A 24,524-nucleotide genomic window follows, 5' to 3' on the forward strand; every position below is an offset into this window, starting at 1 on the left:
TTGGTGGGTGTCTCAACAAACAGATGCCGACCAATCAAAACATTTGACATGCCAAAATTAATTATTTTTTTGTTTTTTTTATGAAGAGGAACCTTTATATATGTAATTTTCTGATTATACATTATCTTTACACTTTATACAACAATACCACAAATCACATATGTGAACAAACACAATGTATTCACAATGTATACTTAAATTCTGTTATTCAATCCTCTCTAAGCATTTATCCTGAAAGCAAACCACTGAGTCAAACCAAAACATGGCCTGGTAAAGATTCTTACCCGAGCAAGATATTTAATCTGGTTTTCTGTTGTGACCTGAGCATTCCCTTGTTCATCTATGGCAAATTGCACATTTCCCAAATGCAAGACGCTAGCTACAATACTCAACAATTCCTGAAATGCAAAAAAAAAAAAAAAAAAAACAATAATACATAGATATTTATTTATAAGAAAAGACCATCTGACAGTATTTTGTTCCAGCCACTTACCTCCACATCATCTTCATTGAAGTTAATCACCGACAAAGCTTTTCGAACAATTTTCCATTCATTTTTATCATTTATGGAGCTAACCCTGGCACATTGACCCTGCATTATAAAAAACAAAAGGTCATACATTTGGGGGTGGGGGGGACTTTTATTTTATTTATTTATTTTATTTTATTTTTTTAACAGGAAAGCTGATCCTAACACTTGTGGAGGCAAAATGACAATTAATCTGCACTGTTCGCATACTATAACCTGACCAATGGTTTTCTTACATGTTTAAAGTATTATTTATTACACTGTTTGTAACTTACCTTGATAAGATATTGGTAATTTTGTGCATTTTTGTCTAAGCCCAGCCTGCGCAGAAGATCCTCTTCCCCACCCTCCAGAAGCTGATAAAATATATGGAAATTTCTCTCTCCATGGTTCTGATGCACCACGCGTGACTTCTCCAGGAGATAGTTCAGGATGTGGCCTCCAACTGGAGCTCCCTTCAAATCAAACCAATAGTTTAACTATTAATAACCATAGATATAGTGCAAAAGTATAATCAAAATATTTTATTCAAATGTTTTACAAGAATAATTTTCAGAGAATAACTATCACAATTACAATCTTCTTATACTAAATTAATGTGTGTTCTGGCATAAAAAGCAGAATTCATTACGCTGTAATGTACCCAAGCCTCTGGCAAATACAGATCCAACAGATTTACAGGTGGTAAAGGTACGCATCCGTGGAAGGGGTTTATTCTTAAAATGTGTAATAAATATACTTTAGGAAGATTTAAAACACAGCATTTGTGTGTGTGTGTGTGTGTGTGTGTGTGTGTGTGTGTGTGTGTGTGTGTGTGTGGGGGGGGGGGAGGGGGGAACACTCCATGCAACTCATCTTGCAGTTTTCAAAGTCAGAAGTGGATCCAACAGGAAGGATTCATTCTTTTTAAATCCACTTCTGGCTTTAGCTCAAATAACTTATTTATTTATTTATTTTATATGTTGTGCGATATCCCTAAAACACGCAATTGTTTTATGGCCCACACTCTTCTTCACCACAGGAAAATAAGGAGCAAAAAAAAAAAAAAAAAAAAAAAAAAAAACAGGGATCTAATCTCAAAACTATTAAGAAGCATCAAATCATTTGTACCAACATAGACAGTCAATAAAACAAATTCTAAACACTGACCTTATAATCAAATTGCACATCCATATATTTGCCAAAACGACTGGAATTGTCATTTCGCAAGGTTTTTGCATTTCCAAAAGCCTGTAAACAAGACAAAGTATGTGAGACTGTATTATCTACAGATGGATTATGGTTTTCCTTAATATTAACTTACTCAAAACAAAGCTATTTTGGCCTTGATACAATAACAGTCAGAGTTCCCATGACACCGTGAAAACATTTAGAGACACGCCTTTCAATAGCACCTTACACATATATTTGCACAGCTTCTCCTGCTATAAATAACATTACAAGCAGAAGATCCTGAGTTGGCCACACACATTATATGCTGCTCAAATGCACCAGCCCACTTTGCCTGGATCTGCTGACCATCTAATGTGTGTGTTACCCGATTCCCCCTGAATGGCAGTTATCAAGAAAAGAAGGATCAGGCATGTTTTATGCTCGATCCTTTTCCTGTTGGTAATAGATTCCACCATTAACCCTGTTCTTATTTAAAAAATAAATAAGAGAGCACGAGAGCATCCATGTTTTAGTCCTACATATCTCTGCTAGTTCCAGCTAAACAAAAAAAAAAAAAGGATCAAATGTCATTACAATAAGTGTATTACATGTGGTGTAATAGTTAATTCTGATACCTTTTACTCTTTTGCAGCAGGTTAAAAGTATAAAATAAAGAACTTTATAAATGTAACAAATAATGTGGTATACATGGGAACATGCATCAGCAATCCTTTAAAAACTCTTATTAAAAGACATTTCTGACATGAAGAATTGCAATGTAAACATCTTGCTGCTATCAGGACATTTAAAAATGTCCATGTAGGTGACATTTCAACCGTAAAGGTTATGGGAATTGAAAAAGTGGTGCCTCCAAGGGGAAAAGGTAAAAACGGGGGAAAATACTCAATACAGAAAGCGGGCATATATTTTATCTGGCATATATTTTATCTGGCATACTGTCTCAGTTCATATGATATGCACTGTTTGTGCGGTTTATTTAGAGAATGTAATTAAGAGAGAAAATTATCTTTATCAGGCCCCTTTCACACTGCCAGTATGCCCCGTAAAACCTTTTTTTTGCAGTTTGATGGCCGTAATTTTGACAGGTCATAACAGTCAATAACGGGTCCCGATTGACCCCATCATAGTCAATGGTGTCCGCCGGGCACCATTATTTTTGGAGAGAAAAGCCGGAGAAAAAGTCGGTGCAAGCACTATTTGTTTTCTCTGGCTTTTCTCGTTCCTAAAATAATGGGCTTCACACTGCTGGAGACAACCGGCAGTGAGAATGTAGCCTTACTCATTTACATTCTCTAGTCTTCTATTTAACATGTAATAAAAGTACTTTATTTATAACATATAAGTTTCTGAAATGCTTTGAACAGCACCCTTGGACAAGACTTTGCTAATTTATACTGATGAAAAAGGGGTTAATGTTTGTTCCTCTCCTTACACAGATTTATTGGTTTCTGATTTGCTATTACTTTACCATCACCAGGTGTAATTATTTTGCTATTGTGGTGTGCTATTTTTAGGGTGGGTTCCCACTACGTATTCTCCCATACGGGAGCGCATACGGCAGGGGGGAGCTAAAACCTTGCGCTCCCGTATGCCTTCGTATGCGCCCCCGTATGTAATTCATTTCAATGAGCCGGCCGGAGTGAAACGTTCGGTCCGGTCGGCTCATTTTTGCGCCGTATGCGCTTTTACGACCGGACCTCAAACCGTGGTTGACCACAGTTTTAGGTCCGGGGGAAAAGCGCATACGGCGCAAAAATGAGCCGACCGAACGTTTCACTCCGGCCGGCTCATTGAAATGAATTACATACTGGAGCGCATACGAAGGCATACGGGAGCGCGAGGTTTTAGCTCCCCCCTGCCGTATGCGCTCCCGTATGGGAGAAAACGTAGTGTGAACCCTGCCTAACATAGTTTTTTGCCTTGCACTGTGCTCTAATACCAGGTGCATGTACATCATTGAAAACCAGTGGCACCAAAGTTGTGTATTGTTAATACAGTGTAAAATCCTGATGGGCAAATATTATTATTATTATTATTATTATTATTAATAATAATTCTTTACTTAACACACAGATTCTGTAGCGCTGTACACTCAAATTGGCCCCAGTCCCCATTGGGGCTCACAATCTAAATTCAAATCAAATTTGTTTTGGAGTGTGGGAGGAAACCTGGGGAGAACATACAAACTCCCTGCAGATGTTGTTCTTGGTAGGCGTGTGGTACATGTGTTTCACTGCTGAATTGCCGCTAATAAAGATTTAGCTGCATTGTGGCCTACACGCTGACTCATTTATTAGCTGCTAAGCAGAACGATTCATGAGATGAGGAAAACGATCTATGCCCCTACAACTTTTCCTGCGTTCAAATTCTATGTGTACTCTAAGGTTATGTTCACACAGGGGAAAATTTGCGGAATGTCCAAAAATCTGCATGTTACATCAGCGTTACAACCGTTCGGAAATGTGCAGTCTCCATAGACAACAATGCATTTCCAAGAGGAATCTGCAGAAACAACAAACATGTTCATTGTTTCTGTGGATGCTGTAATCAGGATTTCTGTGGCAGATGTTTCTGTTGCGGGAATTCTGCCGTGTGCACAGTGCAGCAGAATCCCATTGCTGCAACAGAATTTCCAAGCAGAATATTTCCACAGAATTCGCTTGGAAATTCAGCCAGGTGTACATAGCCTACAGCTCCATTTACACTACTGTAAAAAGCTTCCCTTAAAGGGGTACTTTTCTTCTTTTTTTTTTTAAATCAACTGGTGCCAAAAAGTTAAACAGATTTGTAAATTACTTCTATTAAAAAAATCTTAATCCTTCCAGTACTTATCAGCTGCTGTATGATCCACAGGAAGCTCTTTTCTTTTTGAATTTCTTTTCTGTCTGACCACAGTGCTCTCTGCTGACACCTCTGTCCATGGCAGGAACGGTCCAGAGCAGGATAGGTTTGCTATGGGGATTTGCTTTGCTTCTAATCTGGACAGTTCCTAAAATGGACAGAGGTGTCAGCAGAGAGCACTGTGGTCAGAAAGAAAGGAAATTCAAAAAGAAAAGAACTTCCTGTGGATCATACAGCAGCTGATAAGTACTGGAAAGATTAAGATTTTTTTAATAAAAGTAATTTACAAATCTGTTTAACTTTCTGGCAAAAAGAACTTCCTGTGGTGCATATAACAGCTGATAAGTACTTGAAGGCTTCAGAGTCTAAAAAAAAAAATGTTGATTTAGAATTTTTTTTCTTCTAGTGGAGTACCCCTTTAAAGCCTAAGTAGTTCCATTAGATTTGAGGGGAAGAAAAAGAACAGCATGCAAGGCTATTCTTCCTGTCAAAATGACAGACACCACAATGGAACCTAGTAGACCATGTAAGTCAATGGCGGGTTGGTCGGGTACAGTTGTCCATGGGTCCACTACTGTTGGTGTGAACAGAGCACAAGACAGATTTTACTTCTGTTGGGCAAGGACAAGCAATGTTGTAAATAATATCTGAACTTTGAGACCACATTCATGCTCACCTCAAGAACAGGATTGGACTGCAGAAGACGGTCTTTCACAGTTTCCACTTGCTCGCTGGCAGGACAAGTCACTGCATAGTACTGAAGGATCTTCTTACTAGCTTCTGTCTTTCCTGATCCACTCTCACCGGAGATAAGAATACACTGGTCTTTCCTTTCTGTTCGCAGGGAGCGATAAGAGTTGTCCGCTATTGCATAGCTTTAAAAGAACAAACATGTTTAGTCTCCTGATGTGCGATCAGTACTCTGTGGCAGAAATACAAGACACCAGCACTTGCAGTAAACAAGGAGGACATTTAGCTGATCACAAGTGTAACTAAAGAATACTTAATGGAAAAAAAGGCTCTAGAATATATGACTGCCCAGCAGAATTAATTATATTTTCTTAAAGGGAGACTAATGAATCTGTCAGCAGTTTGGAGCCATCAAAACTGCTACTTTATACAATTCTGAAGGGAGTGTAATACCACCTGCTGTTTCGGCCATGCAATTTGCATGACTGCAAGGAGATTTCTTTGAAGAGCTTGTCACAACTTAGCATATTTTCTGACAACACGGCTTGTGTCAGTCCACAACCCCATTGCCATGGCACTAGCTGCCAAGGCAAGTGTCCAGGAGCTCTTTTGGTTAGGTGTCCTGGACTCCCTTTGTTTTAATGAAGATTGACTGCTTTAGTGTCCAATGAGGGGATAGGGGCTGTGGAGACCCTCAGGGAGTCCGACTCCTCTGCACCTGTCACGATGACAGTCCAAAAGATTAAACAACGTTTTTCTCAGTAATGCAAGTTGCATGACTGAAACATAGGATATTGTTAGTGTAATAGATAAAGCGCTCGGCACAGCTTCCGCAGTAATCCTACCAACGGTATATGACACCCAAGGGCACTAGAGTCTGTGTGAACTTCAATGGAGTGCTCAATAAGGGAATCAGTGCAAACCATACATATAGAAAATAAAGATGGCACTCACCATAGGATGAAGAAATGGTTATGCTTTATTAGTGATAGCGGCAGACTACAGCACGGGGAAGAGGAACGCCACCGGCTGTAGTCTACCGGTATCACGAAGCATACCTGTTTCTTCATCCTATGGTGAGTGCCATCATCATTTTCTATATGTATAGGATATTGTTGTACTCCCATCCCAGACTTCTGTTTAGGCCTGGCAGCGAGTAAAAGTCAGCAAGCACTAGACAACTCATTTAGCAAAGAAAAAGAAACAACCCACAAACAACTATCCAAAAATCTCTGTAAATGACCCCCACATTTAAATAATAGGGGCAGTTTTAAATGGTTTTTCATATTCAGGCATTAAATACTGAAACAATGCTATAAGACAAAAGAAACTACTATGCATTTCATTGGCTCATACTTCTACACAAGTCACTGAGAAATGACAATGATCCCTTTGACTCACAATCCCCCACTGTAAAGTATGCATTGGTCTTATAGGCCTTACTGTAAGCCGAGCACAAGCAGTGTGTAAAGCATTTAACTAGTCAGTCTGATACAAAACAGGCGGTACAGATCACATGCCTACTGCATTAACAGCATTACATTCCACAAAACATATGCAGCCGCAAGGTGCAACACAATGATGTATATAGACTATGGGGGAGATTTATCAAAACCTGCGTAGAGGCCTTTTTAAAAATTAAACAAGCAATCTGATTGGTTGTTTTGAGAAAGTTTTCCTCTGCACAGGTTTTAATAAATCTCCCCATATAAGTTTCAGATTTAAAGTGTTACTGTCATAAAAAATATACATAGATATAAGAATATAAAACATATAGATACATTTAAAAATAAACATTTTACATGTTATGGAGACATGTTCAAAATTTTCATTGGCTGGGTGTGGGTGCTGAGACCCCCAACGAATGCTGGAACAAGTGGGAAGAAGCGCTCTGCTAGTGGTTCTCTTCCAGTCTCTCTTCCCTCTGCAGGGGACAAACTCCATACACTTTCTACAGAATCCATCTCCTGCAGCAAGGAGAGAGACTGGGAAAGGATACTATACAAAATATATGGAGTTGGTCTCCTGTAGGGAGAAGAGAGCTTAGCACCTCCAGTATTCGGTGGGGGTCTCAGCACCCAGACGAGACCGATCAAAACCTATAACATGTCTCTGACATGGCAAAGGTTTTAATTCAACTACAATAACACTTTACATTAAAAAGGTACAATTAAAGTATGAACAAGCACTTATTGAAATAAGCATACAGACAAAAAGAGCATCTGACTCGTTTAAAGTCTGTTCACTTTAGATTTGGAGCGATCCTATGTTTGGCATACAGAGGATATAAAAAGTCTACACACCCTTTAAGCTGCATTCTTTAGGCTGCATTTTTGGCACGTATCCAGTTTTCTCTTCGGGCTGAAAACCGTATAAGGGGCAGAAATGAGCCGACCGAAGTCACTATCTGACTCTGGTCGGCTCAATCACATGAATGAGATACGGGCCGGGTCCGGCAGGGACACAGAAACGCCCGTTTTTTTCCATCTCCCAGCTGGATCCAGTCCCTGTATGGACAAAACGTAGTATGAATGCCCCCTTTAAATGCCATGTTCTTGATATGTTAAAGCGCAACTGTCATGGAAATTATACCCCCCAGACTAATGCTATGATAGTATAAATGATGATACGTGTAATGCAGCTGTACTTTTGGCTGCTGTTTATCACTCTTTATCAGCAGGAAAATAGTTTTATCGTGTGGTCAGCAACAGACGGATAGGCGTGGCTGGGGATCGTAATGCCCCACCTCCGCCACGCCTATCCCCTGTAAGTGAGCACTGGAGCACTGTGTGATTGACACACAGGTCCCCACCCCCGATGTCCATGATGTGTGGGCCGGCGTGACTCCACTGAGCCTATACATATAATGTGCACCTTTATGTTATATGAAATACAGTGCCTGTACTCCTCTTCTTTCTTCTCATGGTGCCGGAGACGCGCTGCTTCTGCTTTCACTATAGGCAGAGAGCTCGCTCCTTCCTCTAGCACTGCGCAGGCGCACTGAGCTGGTGGCAGACAACGGGAGCGAGCTCACTGCCTGTAGTGAAAGCAGAAGCAGCGCGTCTCCGGCACCATGAGAAGAAAGAAGAGGAGTACGGGCACTGTATTTCATATAACATAAAGGTGCACATTATATGTATAGGCTCAGTGGAGTCACGCCGGCCCGCACATCATTGACACCGGTGGTGGGGACCTGTGCGTCAATCAGACAGTGGTCTAGCGCTCACTTACAGGGGATAGGCGTGGCGGAGGCGGGGCATTACGATCCCCAGCCAGGCCTATCTGACTGTTGCTGACCGCACGATAAAACTATTTTCCTGCTGATAAAGAGTTATAAACAGCAGCCAAAAGTACAGCTGCATTACACGTATCATCATCTATACTATCATGTTATTAGCCTGGGGGGTATAATTTCCATGACAGTTGAACTTTAAAAAATGATACATAGAAATGTCAGAACTTTTTCCACCTTAAGGCCCCGTTCACACTATGGAATTCCCGCGGCCGCCGCCGAAAGTACTTCGGCGCTAGGGCCGCGGGGCACTGAGCCTTCACCATTGACGGCTATGCAGTGCTCGCGGAATCCGCACAAAGAATGAACATGTTCTTTCTTTGCGCAGAACACTTTCAGCGGCAGAAATGTCCGCCGCTGAAATTCCGCAGTGTGAACGGGTCTCGCGGAAACCCGTTCACACTAATGTTAAAGTTCACACCGCGGAATTACGCCTGCGGAATTAAGCCCGGAAATTCTGCGGGAATTCCGTAGTGTGAACAGGCCTAAGGGTAAGGTCAAACACAGCGCTTCCGCAGCATCCACAGAGTATATGATGCTGCAGATGTGCAGCCGGAAGTCACAGAGCGACGGCAGAGCAAGCTCCCTACAGCTCTGTATCCACTCGTAGTAGCGGACAAACTAAAACCTGGTTGAATGAGGGTGTTGAAGCAAATTTAGATTTTATTATAGCAATCAGTCTTTTTGGGTAAGAGTCTATTAGCATGGGATATCTTGACATGGCAATATCTGCCCACTCTTCCTTGCAAAAGTGCTTCAAATCTGTCAGATTTTGAGGCCATCTCCTATGCACAACCCATTTCACATGATCCCACAGATGTTCACTTGGATTAAAGGAGTACTCCGCTGCACACATCTTATCACATATCTTATAAGACGTTCAATTGCGGGGGTCCCGCCGCAGGGGACCCTTGCCATCTCCAGCCCGGCAGCTGTGGCGTCCGGAACACTGAAGCTTGCAGCTTCCATCTAAGTGATGTCACGCCACGCCCCCTCCATTCATGTCTATGGGAGGGGGCGTGACGGTTAGTACAGAGCCATCATGGCTCCTTGCATAGACTTGAATGGAGGGGGCGTGGCGGCCTGCATCGCCAGTCATCGGGTACGGAGCGGAGTTCGCTCTGTGACTCGACTGACAGGGGTGTCGGCCCGGAGATTGCAAGGGTCCCCAGTAGCGAGACCCTTGCGATCTAACATCTTATCCCCTTTCCTTTGGATAGGGGATAAGATGTGTGCAGCAGAGTACCTCTTTAAGGTCTGGGCCCCGTCTGAGCCATTCTAAAATGTTAATCTTCAGGTGAAACCATGGTTTTGTGGACTTGGATGTGTACCTTGGGTTATTGTCGTGCCAAAAAGGTTTTGTGGCAAAATTGCCTGGTATTTGAAACAGTTTATAATTCAGTCCACCCTGACAAAGCATGATGCTGCCACCACCATGTTTCACTGTGGGTATGGTGTTCTCTTGGTGATGTGCAGTGCTGTGCGCCAAACATACTTTTTGGATTTATGGCCAAAAAATTCAACCTTGGTTTCATTAGACCATAATACATTTTTCACATGTGTTTTTGGGGGGACTTTTGCATGCTTCAGCAGTGCTTGGATGTTTTTATTTGTAAGAAAAGGCTTCCATCTTCTGTAGCTTATAGCCCAGTCTTATGAAAAGGCTTCTGTACCTTATAGTCCATTCTGATGAATAGGCTTCTGTACCTTATAGCCCATTCTTATGAATACGGGAGAATGGTGTCACAAGTGGCACTTAGCCAGTACTTGCCAGAAAGTCCTGCAGTTTCTTTCACGTTGTAGTAGGCCTCATGAAAGCATCCCTGGCCTGTTGTCGTGTATTTATCACTTTTGGAGAGACGTCCGATTCATGGTAATGTGCCATATTTTTGCCACTTGTTGATGACTGTCTTCACTGTGTTCCGTGGTATATATGATGTTTTGGAAATTCTTTTGTACCAGTCTCCTGACTGATATTTCAGCAAGAGGATCCCTCTGATGCTTTGGAAGATATCTACGGATCATGGGCTTTTGCTCTGAGATGCAACTAAGCAAACGTCAGGAAAATCCTACTAAAACAGCTGAACTTTATTTGGAATTATTCATGATCACTTTAAGATGGCAGGTGTGTAATGACTTCTATGTAATGAATCTCCCATTCCCTATGCCTATACAATGGGATATATCGCAGCCTTCTTCAGAGCTATACATCAGGAGGGCCAGTGAATAACTAAAATGTAGTCAGAGCCTGACTACACATCTTACAGGTGCCCTAAAATAAACGCTGTAGATATACTGGAATAAAAATGTACAAGTGTAACTCTACAGATATATTGGAGTGTGTCCATCAACTTAATCTTTTACATTGCAGGGATGCATTCACTAAGCTGATGTCCATTTCCAGTTAAGATATCATGGTCCCAAAATTATTTTCTCAGCAACCAATATTCTGTGAATGTCAGATAATCTAGTAAAAACCCAAGATAGTCTACTGGGAATTGTGGGAGAAAATTCTGCGTTCTACATAAATACACAAATTCTTTGGTGCTTTAGGTCCAGTGTAACCTAGCAACAAATGAAATAGCAGAGAAACACTGGTCAAAAATAACACATGAAGAAGTTGTGGTATGAAAAGGATAGGCCAACTCAGAAAGGAAAGAGAAAAAAAATAATTTCCAGCGCGTCCACTAAGACTAACCGTTCTGGAATTTTCCTTTGAACAATTTATTTTGACTAGGCTTGGAAAGCTGAATCTACCTTTCTGCTAGCAGATGATCACGGTAGAGCATAATATGCATAGGAAAGTGTTACAGCTTCACAACACTACACTGTATAACACACAAGACGCAGATATTACAGGAAAACAGATGTTAACAGAAAATCTAGGAACAGGATAAACTTTTTAGAGAAGGTCATTGTGGGAACTCAACCAACAATCCCAGAGTTACAAACTGGACGTTACACCACTTCTGACTATAGTAAAAATAAGAAAATCAAATTGCAACTCATGTCAAATTTTTATTCTTTTGAACAGTATAAACAATTTCAATAAACTGTAATATATTTCATTAGCTTTTTTGCCCCAATCTGTCAATGGGGAAGTCCGGTGCTAGACATCTTATTCCCTATCCACAGAACAGAAGATAAGAGGTCTTATCACCCAGCTATCTCCGGCCAGGCACCCCAGAGTTCTTAACATTTATGTTCAGAAGGCTGGCTTTGCTAGGCTTTGGTGCGGCTGTGGTGGTTGACATGCCCCCCAACTCCATTCACGTGTATGGGAGAGACAGGGATAGAGCATTCGTGTATCTCCAGATCTCCCACAGAGATATATGGAGCGGGCCTGTTGACCACATCTTCGGGCTAGAGTCGACAAAAATCCTGCTCTGTGCATGTGGATAACCAGGGTACCGGGCAGGAGATCGTTGGAGGTCTGCATAGGGGACAGGATTGTCTACCTGCGGAGTTTCCGTTTAAATAGAGATTCCTGAAATGCCCACCTCACCAGCTCAACATCTGACCATGGGGGCAAATATCTATAGATACAAAGTAGTCTTTTTTCAATTTAGGGTTATGTCTGTGGATAGGCAACCTACAGAAACACATATGTTGGGGCATGTGGATAATTCATATTTTACTAGGTATACATTAAAAATAGCAAAGGCATATACATATAACATATAATCACTAGATAATCAACGGCACAGGAGACATTTAGGATGTCCCAACGCTCTCTATATCAGATATAGATAGCATTTACTTAGCTTATCTTTCTGTAAATATCTAACCGTGATATTTTTATATATTCCATACAAGAAAATGAAAGAATGGAGCACTCACCAGGTCTTTAAGGAACAGCAAACTACTTTATTGCATATTTGCTTGGCAGCATTCCAGCATGTACGGGAGAGCTGACAGATGGAGCTCCATCTGTCCGCTCTCCCGTACATGCTAGAACGCCGCCAAGCAAATATGCAATAAAGAAGTTTGCTGTTCCTTAAAGACCTGGTGAGTGCTCCATTCTTTCATTTTCTTGTATTGAATATGTCTTGGACTGTTACAGGTGAGCACCGGGAAGGTTATTGCACCAGAGAAGCTTAGCAGGACATATGTTCGTGTAGTAGCAGTGCTACTGTTGTGGATTGTTATATTTTTTAATCCATTTTTATTATCCATCTGCTGCAACATGTATTTTTCTGTAAGTTGCATTAGCAGATTGTCCTAATACATTTAGTCAGGGTTGAATATGTATTTGCATAAGTACTTGCCTCTTTAAATACATGCAGGACACCTTTGGCTTTTTGTGCACTACATTTTTAAGTTTATAAAGAGGTCTGTGGATAATCTGGCATCAAAGATTTCCATTCCAGATTGGCTGCTGAGGGGGAACCTATCGTAATCGAAATTTTTTTTACCTATTATTCTAAGGAACCATTTCAGTGTGCAGATTTACTTACATGTGAGGTGATACTTCATAGAAACTAACGCCACGATATCTTTCCATGTGCTGTTTGCTGTAAATCTCCAGCTCTTTGTAGGGGTTAACTGACACCAACACGGATCCAATATAGGTCTGAGAAGGAAACACATAAAAAGATATCAAGCTTCCTAAATAAGGATTTAAATGTTTGTCCTATGAGTTATTAATCAATTTTTCTTACATCTCGCAGAACAGAATAGAGCAGGGTGCCTGCAGCTGTTGCAAAACTACAACTCCCAGCATGCTCGGACAGCCAAGGGCTGTCCAGGCAATCTGGGAGTCGTAGTTTTGCAACAGCTGGAGGCAGCCTGCTTCAGAAACTCGAACCTAAAGTATCCAATGTTTGTGGTCACACATGCTAAGCAGTGTGTCCCACCACCTGGACACTCTAGTGGGCAGCAGATGATTTCTGCTATATGCAAGCCAGTAAATAATCGCGCACTAAAAGCAACTTTTTCTTACCAGCTCCGCACACCATGTGGATGCTCTACAACGTAAAAACAAGGAACAATAAGAGGCGCCATAACAAGTCTGTAACATCAATGCTAAGACACAAGGGTTTTGCCTAATCTAACAGAGAAAGGTCATATTTATTAGGATAAAACCCCCTTGATGAATTCAAAGAAAATCTCTATGCATGTTAATTACCTATAATTTAAACAGCACCTGCAACGAACCCAACAAAATAGGATTTTGTTATCACTGAATAGCTTGGGTGCCCTTTTCACACATCTTTTTACAGCTTCCTGATACGCCCTTCTGTTCCAGAGATATGAGGGTTTATCATTTGACAATTCGGGGAATCAGTCAGATGGGTGGGACTTAATTTTAATAATGGGAGTGATGACAGGTGATGGGTGGGATTATGCAGTCAGGGGATGTGTAATAGTCATTAGTGCCTCTCAATGTACAACATTCACACACCCTGGCTGTATAATCCTGCCCATCATCCATATTCAATAAAAATTATTACATTTAAGTTCACTCCAATTTGAAGGAGTCCCTAAAAATTGTTAGACAAACATAGACCCTCACTATCTCAGAAACCAAAAAGCACATCAAGAAACTGTAAAAAGGTGTGTAATCGGAGAACTGTAGGCTATTTAATGACAATAACCTCTACATTTTTGGGGGTTGGCTACAGGTTAATCAGTAAATGTAGAGCAGACTTTACATACAATCACTTCTTAGCCTTTTGGCTAAGATCAAGTGTCTGTTATCAGTTTCATGTTGGTGGCAGGCGACGCTAGTGTGGAGCTGGTGGGGATGGGTGCTGCATGGTAGGGAGCAGGTGTACCAGGGCGTTCCGGGGCTGGTTCTGAGGAATCAGCCCGATGGCTGCCCCGATGTGACCTGCTTCCTCCGGGTCTCGCCATAAGGCTGAGAGGGTCTAGAGCCGAGGTACTTGTGCCTTGGGGAGTGGTGACCTCGAGGTGCCAAAACTCACTGGGTGTACTGGCTCACTGAGTGGAAGCACGGGCATCATAATCTCTTCACCTTGTGGCACTCACCTCTTGATTTCCGGCCTTCTGGCTAAGATCAGAGAAATTTTTATAGCTCCGGCCCGATGTCCGGGCAGTATATCTGCACACATTCACTTATTTATTTATTTTTGTCTCACTGTGTCACTTTTTGCGTGTTGTGTGTCCACAGGATTTGTCAGGATGCGGTAGCCCTTCTAGGTGTCTCTCTTGGCGGCCTAGGGGAGGTCTGTGGCCATTAGGTTCTGCACCTCCCTGCAAAAACCCCAGGTACTCCTGCATGGGCAGGGTACCGACCGTTATCGGCTCTGCGGGCAGATACCTTGGCTAACGCCAAGGGGGATGCCGGGACCATTTGTGGTCCCTTAGTAGCTTCGGCGAAAAGGGACATCGAACCTGGAACCTCGCAGGTACCTTTTGGTTCGGAGGCGAAGGATAAGGTTGTTGGGGGGGTCTCTCTCATTTTGGAGAAGGGCTTTCGACAGACCGCATCCTCTGTGCACATTTTTTTTTAGTGTAACACCATTTGCACTTTTTCTTGCACCTTGGGCGATTCAAGAGCACGTTCCTCGGCTCTTGGATATATAAAAAAAAAAAAAAAAAGAGAGAGAGACTTTACATACAATCCAAGAATCAAACCAGTAGATAACACCTTATGCAATATACAAGGAAAAATTTCATTTTTCACCTCTTATATCTTACTCCCTAGACCTGGTTATTGCCAACTGTATGGAGAGGTTCAGAATGACCCCCATTCCCTAGGTAGCCTGGGATGACCCTTATCAACAGGTTAAGGGCTCTAGTCTAGTGCAGGGAGATAAAGTGCATGAAAAAAATTCACATAAACAGGTTTCCAACATGTGTTTCACATTGTGATCATCAGGGAGACCTAGTGGAGATGCAGCCACGTCAAATACCCAAGCGGCAGAGGATAAGACTGCCCTGCAGGCTTTATTGCAACCCCATCAAGTCGTAAAATCTGAAAATCTGCCCTTAAAGGGGTACCCCAGTGAAAAAAAAAAATATTCAAAAATCAACTGGTGCCAAAAAGTTTAACAGGTTTGTAAATGACTTCTATTAAAAAAATCCAGTACTTATGAGCTGCTGTATGCTTCAGAGGAAGTTAAGTTGTTCTTTTCAGTCTGACCTCAGTGCTCTGTGCTGACACCTCTGTCCATGTCAGGAACTGTCCAGAACAGGAACAACTCCACGGAGCAAACCTATCTTGCTTTGGACAGTTCCTGACATGGACAGAGATGTCAGCAGAGAGCACTGTGGTCAGACTGGAAAGAGCTACACAACTTTGTCTGTAGTATACAGCAGCTAATGATACTGGAAGGATTAAGATTATTTTATAGCACTAGATTATTAGAAGAAGAAAAAATTCCACCAGAGTACCCCTTTAAAAATAATTTATACACAAACATTCATGTCCTGTGTACATAGAAACAAGTTCCTGTAAGAATAGCAGCCACATTTAGATGTGTGACCTCACTGTCCACATACTGCCTCCACCCTACGGCAAAAAAAGGTGGTGTCAGGGGAAAGGGGATGTATATAGCACAGATGTGAGAAGCATTTTCCCATGTAATTACACGTTACATGTAAACTTGTAAGCATTACACAGGCTGATGGAAATATGTTATATAGATTGTAATCCCCCAATATAATACCATTACTGCAATTCCTACCACCACTTATGTGCAGAAATAGACTGTCTTGCCAATTAGTTTACAGCACTCTGTACAATCTGAAAATGATCAATGACACAGGTTGCTGTAATCTGTTGATGCAATGTATTTAAAGAATATAGGCTTCCTATCCTGACCTCCTATCCAGACCTCCCATCCCGACCCATAATATGTGTACCAGGTATTGAAATATCTCCAGCCGTACGGAAGTTATGTGGGAACATACATTTCCCATTGATTTGCATGGGACTTTAAACAAAAACCCCAACCCTCACAAATGGGAGTAGTTAAGGGTTAAATTAACTATCCTATATTTTAAGTGGACATATAAGTAACATGTGACCAAGTATTATTGAAATATCTCCAGCTGTTTGGAAGTTATGCAGTAACATACATTTCCCATAGACTTGTATGGGACTTTAAACAAAAACCCCGACCCTGGCAAATGGGGGTAAGGGTTAAATTACCTATCCTATGTCTATAAATAACATTTGTGCCATGTTTCATGTTAATATCTTTAGCCGTTTGGACGTTTTCGTGGAATGAACATACATACACACACATTGGGGGAGATTTATCAAAACCTGTGCAGAGGTAAAGTTGCCCATAGCAACCAATCAGATCACTTCTTTCATTTTTTCAGAGGCCTCTTTAAAAATGAAAGAAGCAAGCTGATCGGTTGCTATTGGCAACCGGGCAACTTTTCATCTGCACAGGTTTGATAAATCTCCCCCATTGAGTATATATATTATATGTATATATACATAGCATGTTGTAACCTGTTGATGTATTGGTGTGATTTATTTAGAGAATATAGGCTGTGGTAACTTGTTGATATATTGGTGTGTATTGTATATTTAGAGAATATAGGCTGTGGTAACTTGTTGATATATTGGTGTGTTCAGGGGCGGACATACCATATGTGCAGCCTGTTCAGCTGCAAAGGGGCCCAGGAGCCAGGGGGGCCCAGCCGGAACTGAAACTATTAGCGAGTCAGTGAGTGACAGTCACTCACTGACCGCTGGGGCCAGGCCCGTCTTTAACGCGGGGCAAAAGGGGCAGCTCCCCCAGGCCCTCTCATTCCTGGGGGCCCAAAAGCAGCTAGCCCCTTTTGCCCCACGCGGGGCTCTGGTCATGACAGGCGGGCTGGGAAACAGGCGGGCCAGGCTTAAAAATTTTTGACTGAGGGAGGGGGCCCACCACCACCGCCGCCCGCTACCTTTTTTTTAACTCATTGCTGCCGCCTCCGCCGTCAATCTTCCACAGGCAGCCACTATCCCAGGACCGCTGTGGCTGCCTGGGAAATAGTAACGCCCGCTGACGTGACGTGCGACGTCACGGCGGGCATCATAGAGATGAGAGGAGCGGAGCAGAGAGGAGTCCTCCACTCCCCTCTATCAGTGATTTACAGCCCCCACACGGCCTCCAGGCTGCAGCGTCACTCACCGCCAGATGGACCGGTATATCATCTGGATTACATGTGAGTTGAGGGGTAGGGGGTTGTTTGGCAGGGGGGTGGGGTGAGGATTGGAGGGGTTGCGATTGTGTGTGGGGTGGGAGGAAGAAATGATGCATGTGAGTGGAGGATAATAATGATTATTATAATCCTCCCCTCACATGTATGTAACATCTCCCCCTCACATGTATAGTCTGATAACCCCCTCACATGTAATCTTATTAGGAGATTATATTTGTGAGGGGACTATAAATGTGAGGAGGGGATTATCAGATTATACATGTAAGGGGGAGATGATACATATATGTGAGGGGAGGATTATAATAATCCCCTCCTCACCTGTATAATCCCCTCACATATACTCTGATTATGATATTATATATGTGAGGGGATTAAAAATGTGAGGAGGGGATTATCAGATTATACATGTGAGGGAGATATGATAAATATATGTGAGGGGAAGATTATAATAATCCTCTAACGTGTATAATCCCCTCCTCACATGTATATAATCCCCCCTCACATGTGTATAGTCCCCTCCTCACATGTATATAATCCCCTCCTCACATGTATATAATCCCCTCCTCACATGTATAATCCCCTCCTCACATGTATAATCCCCTCCTCACATGTATAATCCCTCCTCACATGTTTATAATCCCTCCTCACATGTTTATAATCCCCTCCTCACATGTTTATAATCCCCTCCTCACATGTTTATAATCCCCTCCTCACATGTATAGTCCCCTCCTCACATGTATAGTCCCCTCCTCACATGTATAATCCCCTCCTCACATGTATAGTCCCCTCCTCACATGTATAGTCCCCTCCTCACATGTATAATCCCCTCCTCACATGTATAATCCCCTCCTCACATGTATAATCCCCTCCTCACATGTATAATCCCCTCCTCACATGTATAATCCCCTCCTCACATGTATAATCCCCTCCTCACATGTATAATCCCCTCCTCACATGTATAATCCCCTCCTCACATGTATAGTCCCCTCTTCACATGTATAATCCCCTCCTCACATGTATAATCTGATTTTGCGATTATAAATGTGAGGAGGAGATTATTAGATTATACATGTGATGGGGAGATGTTACATATATGTGAGTGGAGGATTATAATAATCCCCTGCTCACATGTATAATTCCCTTCTCACATGTATAAGGCTTGGTTCACATTGATGAATCTCCAGAAGCTAGCCCTTTGGGCGGCGCTAGGACCGTGCAGATCTTTTTGCTGATCCGCTCAGAAATGCATTGCTGTCTGGAGAGTTTTCAGTGTGAACCTAGTAATTATAATAGTTATATCCTGTATTATATTCCAGAGCTGTACTCACTATTCTGCTGGTGAGGTCACTGTGTACATACATTACATTACTTATCCTGTACTGATCCTGAGTTATATCCTGTATTATTCTCCAGAGCTGTACTCACTATTCTGCTGGTGAGGTCACTGTGTACATACATTACATTACTTATCCTGTACTGATCCTGAGTTATATCCTGTATTATACCCCAGAGCTGTACTCACTATTCTGCTGGTGGTGGGGTCACTGTGTACATACATTACATTACTTATCCTGTACTGATCCTGAGTTATATCCTGTATTATACCCCAGAGCTGTACTCACTATTCTGCTGGTGAGGTCACTGTGTACATACATTACATTACTTATCCTGTACTGATCCTGAGTTATATCCTGTATTATACTCCAGAGCCGCCATTCATATAACAGAACCTGAGGAGCCTCACAACAGTCGAATCTGAAAGTTTCCTTAGGAGACGAGGTGAGTGACCTGCTGCTTCCACCATAAGTAATGTAACGTGACCCTTCATTTATTGCAATAGTTAGATTTTGCACAATGGGTGCCACCCGTTGTACAAGATGTCACTATTGCGGTGAATGTAGGGTCACTTTACATTACTTATGTACTGATTTATATCCTGTATTATACTCCAGAGCTGTACTCACTATTCACTAGACTGTCCGGGAATGCTGGGAGTTGTAGTTTTGGACCACCTGGAGAAACACTGTTTTGAAAACACCTCCTTAGTCAGTATTTTCCAACCTGGGCTCCTCCAGCTGTTGCAAAACTACAACTTCTAGCATTCCCCGGATAGTCTTTAGCTGTCCAGGCATGCTGGGAGTTTTAGTTCTGCAACAGCTGGAGGCACTCAGGTTTGGTAGGTAGGTCCTTAGTCCATTTTTTCCCAACCTGGGTGCCTCCAGCTGTTGCAAAACTATAACTCCCAGCATGCCCAAACAGCCAAAGCCTGTTTGGAAAACACTGGACTAAGGGCCTACCCACCAAATGTTATGTGGCTACCCACCTACCAACCAAACTTATACCTGCCTACCTACCTACCTACCTAGCACCAAACCTTTTACCTGCCTCCCTACCAACTGAACTTACTAACTGCCTATATGTTTTGAAAATTTACTACTTGCCTACCTACTTAGAAAATGTTCTACATACCTAACTAGCAAATGTACTACTTGCAAACGTACTACCCACTTACCTAGCAAACATATTACCTGGGGGGGGGGGGGGGGGCCCAGGCATATTCTTTGCACAGGGGCCCTCTGCTGTCTGTGTCCGCCCCTGGGTGTGTTTTGTATTGTATTGTATATTTAGAGAATATAGGCTATTGTAACTTGTTGATATATTGGTGTGTTTTGTATTGTCTTGTATTGTATATTTACAGAATATAGGCTATTGTAACTTGTTGATATATTGATGTGTATTGTATATTTAGAGAATATAGGCTGTTGTAACTTGATATATTGATGTGTATTGTATTGTATATTTAGAGAATATAGGCTGTTGTAACTTGTTGATATATTGATGTGTATTGTATTGTATATTTAGAGAATATAGGCTATTGTAACTTGTTGATATATTGGTGTGTTTTGTATTGTACTGTATTGTATATTTACAGAATATAGGCTATTGTAACTTGTTGATATATTGATGTGTATTGTATATTTAGAGAATATAGGCTGTTGTAACTTGTTGATATATTGATGTGTATTGTATTGTATATTTAGAGAATATAGGCTATTGTAACTTGTTGATATATTGGTGTGTTTTGTATTGTACTGTATTGTATATTTACAGAATATAGGCTATTGTAACTTGTTGATATATTGATGTGTATTGTATATTTAGAGAATATAGGCTGTTGTAACTTGTTGATATATTGGTGTGTATTGTATTGTATATTTAGAGAATATAGGCTGTTGTAACTTGTTGATATATTGATGTGTATTGTATTGTATATTTAGAGAATATAGGCTATTGTAACTTGTTGATATATTGGTGTGTTTTGTATTGTACTGTATTGTATATTTAGAGAATATAGGCTGTTGTAACTTGATATATTGATGTGTATTGTATTGTATATTTAGAGAATATAGGCTATTGTAACTTGTTGATATATTGATGTGTATTGTATTGTATATTTAGAGAATATAGGCTATTGTAACTTGTTGATATATTGGTGTGTTTTGTATTGTACTGTATTGTATATTTACAGAATATAGGCTATTGTAACTTGTTGATATATTGATGTGTATTGTATATTTAGAGAATATAGTCTGTTGTAACTTGATGATATATTGATGTGTATTGTATATTTAGAGAATATAGGCTGTTGTAACTTGATATATTGATGTGTATTGTATTGTATATTTAGAGAATATAGGCTATTGTAACTTGTTGATATATTGATGTGTATTGTATTGTATATTTAGAGAATATAGGCTGTTGTAACTTGTTGATATATTGGTGTGTATTGTATTGTATATTTAGAGAATATAGGCTGTTGTAACTTGTTGATATATTGGTGTGTTTTGTATTGTATTGTATATTTAGAGAATATAGGCTGTTGTAACTTGTTGATATATTGGTGTGTTTTGTATTGTATTGTATATTTAGAGAATATAGGCTGTTGTAACTTGTTGATGTATTGGTGTATTGCATTGTATAAAAACCATGCTGGTCTATAGTAAAAAAGTGAACGGCTGCAGATTCTGGCCCTATCAACTCCTTCAGCAGCTAGGTATGAACTCTCCCTTCATGTGTATTCACATTTCCCATAAACTCCATATGGAGTTTATGTAGAAGAATTTGAAAATGTGAGGAGCCCAAGATAAGTGTCAGGTGAATTCTACAGAGCACTGACTGGAAAAAGTCTTCACAGGGGTCTGGGCCGGTATTAGGTGAATAAAGTGGCAATCCTTCCTATTCCCAGAACAAGGGCAAGTCATATGACATGCAGCGAGACCTGTATCCCGACCCTCTGTGACAGGATTAGTTTTGCCCCCGACAGAGCTGTAGCAGTCATCAAAGCAGTGAGGAACCATATTGTACATATAGACACCTTTCTTATAATTATTAGAGCTATAAGGTAAGTTGTTATAACAGGCTGGATGTGACCCTATAGTATTTTTTATGTCAGTAATATATGTATACTTGTGTTCATACATTGTGGGTATTTACAGTTTTACCACGATTTTCCAAAATGTTTTTACTGTAAAGTTTAAAATTGTGATCAAGCCATGAAAAAAACATGTGAACACAGCACCAGTTCAATCTGTATTAATATATGCTAATGTAGCCGAGCTGAGGATTTATGCACAAAATGGAATTTTAAGTGCTAGGTTTACAATTTTAGCCCTCCTACATCTGCTTCAAATATATAAGGACTATAAAAGGGATGTTCTTCAAAAGGTGCATGTATATAAGGGTGGATGTAGCAGAGCTAAATTTGTCAATGGAGACAGATGCAACATCAGCCCAATCAGGGCTACAGGAGGATCAAGCGCTCTCCTAGGCACGTGGGGGAGATTTGTCAAATCCTGTGCAGAGGGGAAGTGGAGCGGTTACTAAAAAAGAAAGAAATCTGATATGAGCAAATGCGCCATCCTCTACACAGATAAACCTCCCAAATTGAGTATATGTTAGTGCACCACATGTCATCTCAGAAAGGGGGAAGGTCAATAAGCCACATTCTTGTTTAAATAGAAAAGGTGTAGAACTTCATATACACATGCAGAATTGATCATTAGGGCAATATAAACAGCCAGGGCTTAAGGTGCGGTGCACTCCTTGAGCATACGTGACAAATTCCCTATGGTTCTCCTATCTGTGGGTGTAGGAGCATTTTTAGATTATGTGGCACTTGGAAAAGTTCATTAAACTCAGTTTTTTTTGCACGGCTTGTTTTCATTTTCAGCTGAGTCTGCATCCTGCTGGCCCTACTCCTCCCATGTCACTTGCTGGCAGAGGACACACTCATATTAATGGAAAACAAAGTATACAGATGTTCTCTCGAAAATATTTCAATTTCATCAACTAAGGATATATATATAAAAAGAAGAACAGCAGCAGAAAAAATTAAGGGAAAAAACAACATCGGAATAGGAGAAAACCTAGGGGCAAGAAATAGGGAGTGTTTATATATATATATATATATATATATATATATATATATATATATATATATATATATATATATATATATATAACTCAAAGTGTGTGTGTGTGTGTGTGTGTGTGTGTGTGTGTATGTATGTTCCACAAAAAACTTCCAAACAGCTAAAGATATTAACATGAAACTTGGCACACATGTTACTTATATGTCAACAACAAACATAAGATAGGTGATTTAACCCTTACTCACCCCCATTTGCCAGGGGCGGGGTTTATATTTAAAGTCCCATGCAAGTCAATGGGAAATATGTTACCGCATAACTTCCAAACGGCTGGAGATATTTCGATAATACTTGGTCACATGTTACTTATATGTCCACTTAAAATATAGGATAGTTAATTTAACCCTTAACTACCCCATTTGCTAGGGTCAGGGTTTTTGTTTAAAGTCCCATGCAAATCAATGGGAAATGTATGTTACTGCATAACTTCTGTACGGCTGGAGATATGTCAATACCTGGTACACATAGGATACGAGGGGACGGGATATGAGGGGACGGGATATGACAATATATGGAGATGGGATTTGAAGTCAAAAGTTTCCTCCTTTGTCGATTTTCCTCCCCAAAAAGGATGAGGAAGGAAAAACCGGGTATTCAGCTAGTTAGATATAAAACATAGGTTTAAAAAATAAATAAATAAATAAATACTTGCTCTACCCACTGTTACTTCCCAGCTTTTATATAGATATGCTTCAAGTTATCTGAACCTTGAGAATATTTATCCCACAGTCATGACTAATGTATTTTTAAGACCCAACATTAGGTTTTCCAGACGGCTAAAATGTTAACAGACTGTGACACAGACATGGCCGTATAAACAGCGTGTGCTGCTCTAGGTACTCTGACTGAATACACTTTATAGGAGTCACATTATGCATAGCCCCGCGATCAGACACTTATCCCCTATCCTGCAGATAGGGGATAAGTTTATTTCACTGCAGTTGTCCTTTAATGTGCCCAGAATGACAAAGATAATAATAAAAACCTTAAAAGGGGTACTCTGCCCCTAGACATGTTAATTAGAGATGAGCGAACTTACAGTAAATTCGATTTGTCACGAACTTCTCAGCTCGGCAGTTGATGACTTTTCCTGCATAAATTAGTTCAGCTTTCCGATGCTCCCGTGGGCTGGAAAAGGTGGATACAGTCCTAGGAGACTATTTCCTAGGACTGTATCCACCTTTTCCAGCCCACCGGAGCACCGGAAAGCTGAACTAATTTATGCAGGAAAAATCATCAACTGCGGCTGTCATGAACACGGAAGCCTTGGGCTTCCGTGTTTGTGACGTCGTGCCACACCCCCTCCATTAAAATCTATGGGAGGTGTCGTGACGGTTAGTACACAGTCGATCAGACATGTTATCCCTTATCCTTTTTGCAT

At 41.0% G+C, this 24,524-nt stretch overlaps 1 protein-coding gene across 8 annotated transcripts in view; it reads right to left on the reverse strand.

Moving 5' to 3' along the window:
* The window catches only part of MYO1C (myosin IC), a 161,158-nt gene that overhangs the window by 62,017 nt on the left and 74,617 nt on the right, over positions 1–24,524 (reverse strand). For 5 of the 8 annotated variants that reach the window (XM_056558670.1, XM_056558669.1, XM_056558667.1 and 2 more), the window contains exons 3-8: positions 12,983–13,098; positions 5,220–5,418; positions 1,679–1,759; positions 805–984; positions 494–592; positions 285–398 (exon numbers count right to left, since the gene is read on the reverse strand). In XM_056558670.1, coding sequence (XP_056414645.1) covers positions 285–398; positions 494–592; positions 805–984; positions 1,679–1,759; positions 5,220–5,418; positions 12,983–13,098 — 789 coding nt within the window. The other 3 variants (XM_056558671.1, XM_056558673.1, XM_056558672.1) reach the window with 3 other exon arrangements.

The sequence above is a fragment of the Hyla sarda genome, chromosome 2 (assembly GCF_029499605.1).
Source record: "Hyla sarda isolate aHylSar1 chromosome 2, aHylSar1.hap1, whole genome shotgun sequence".
In the NCBI taxonomy this organism is placed as follows: domain Eukaryota; kingdom Metazoa; phylum Chordata; class Amphibia; order Anura; family Hylidae; genus Hyla; species Hyla sarda.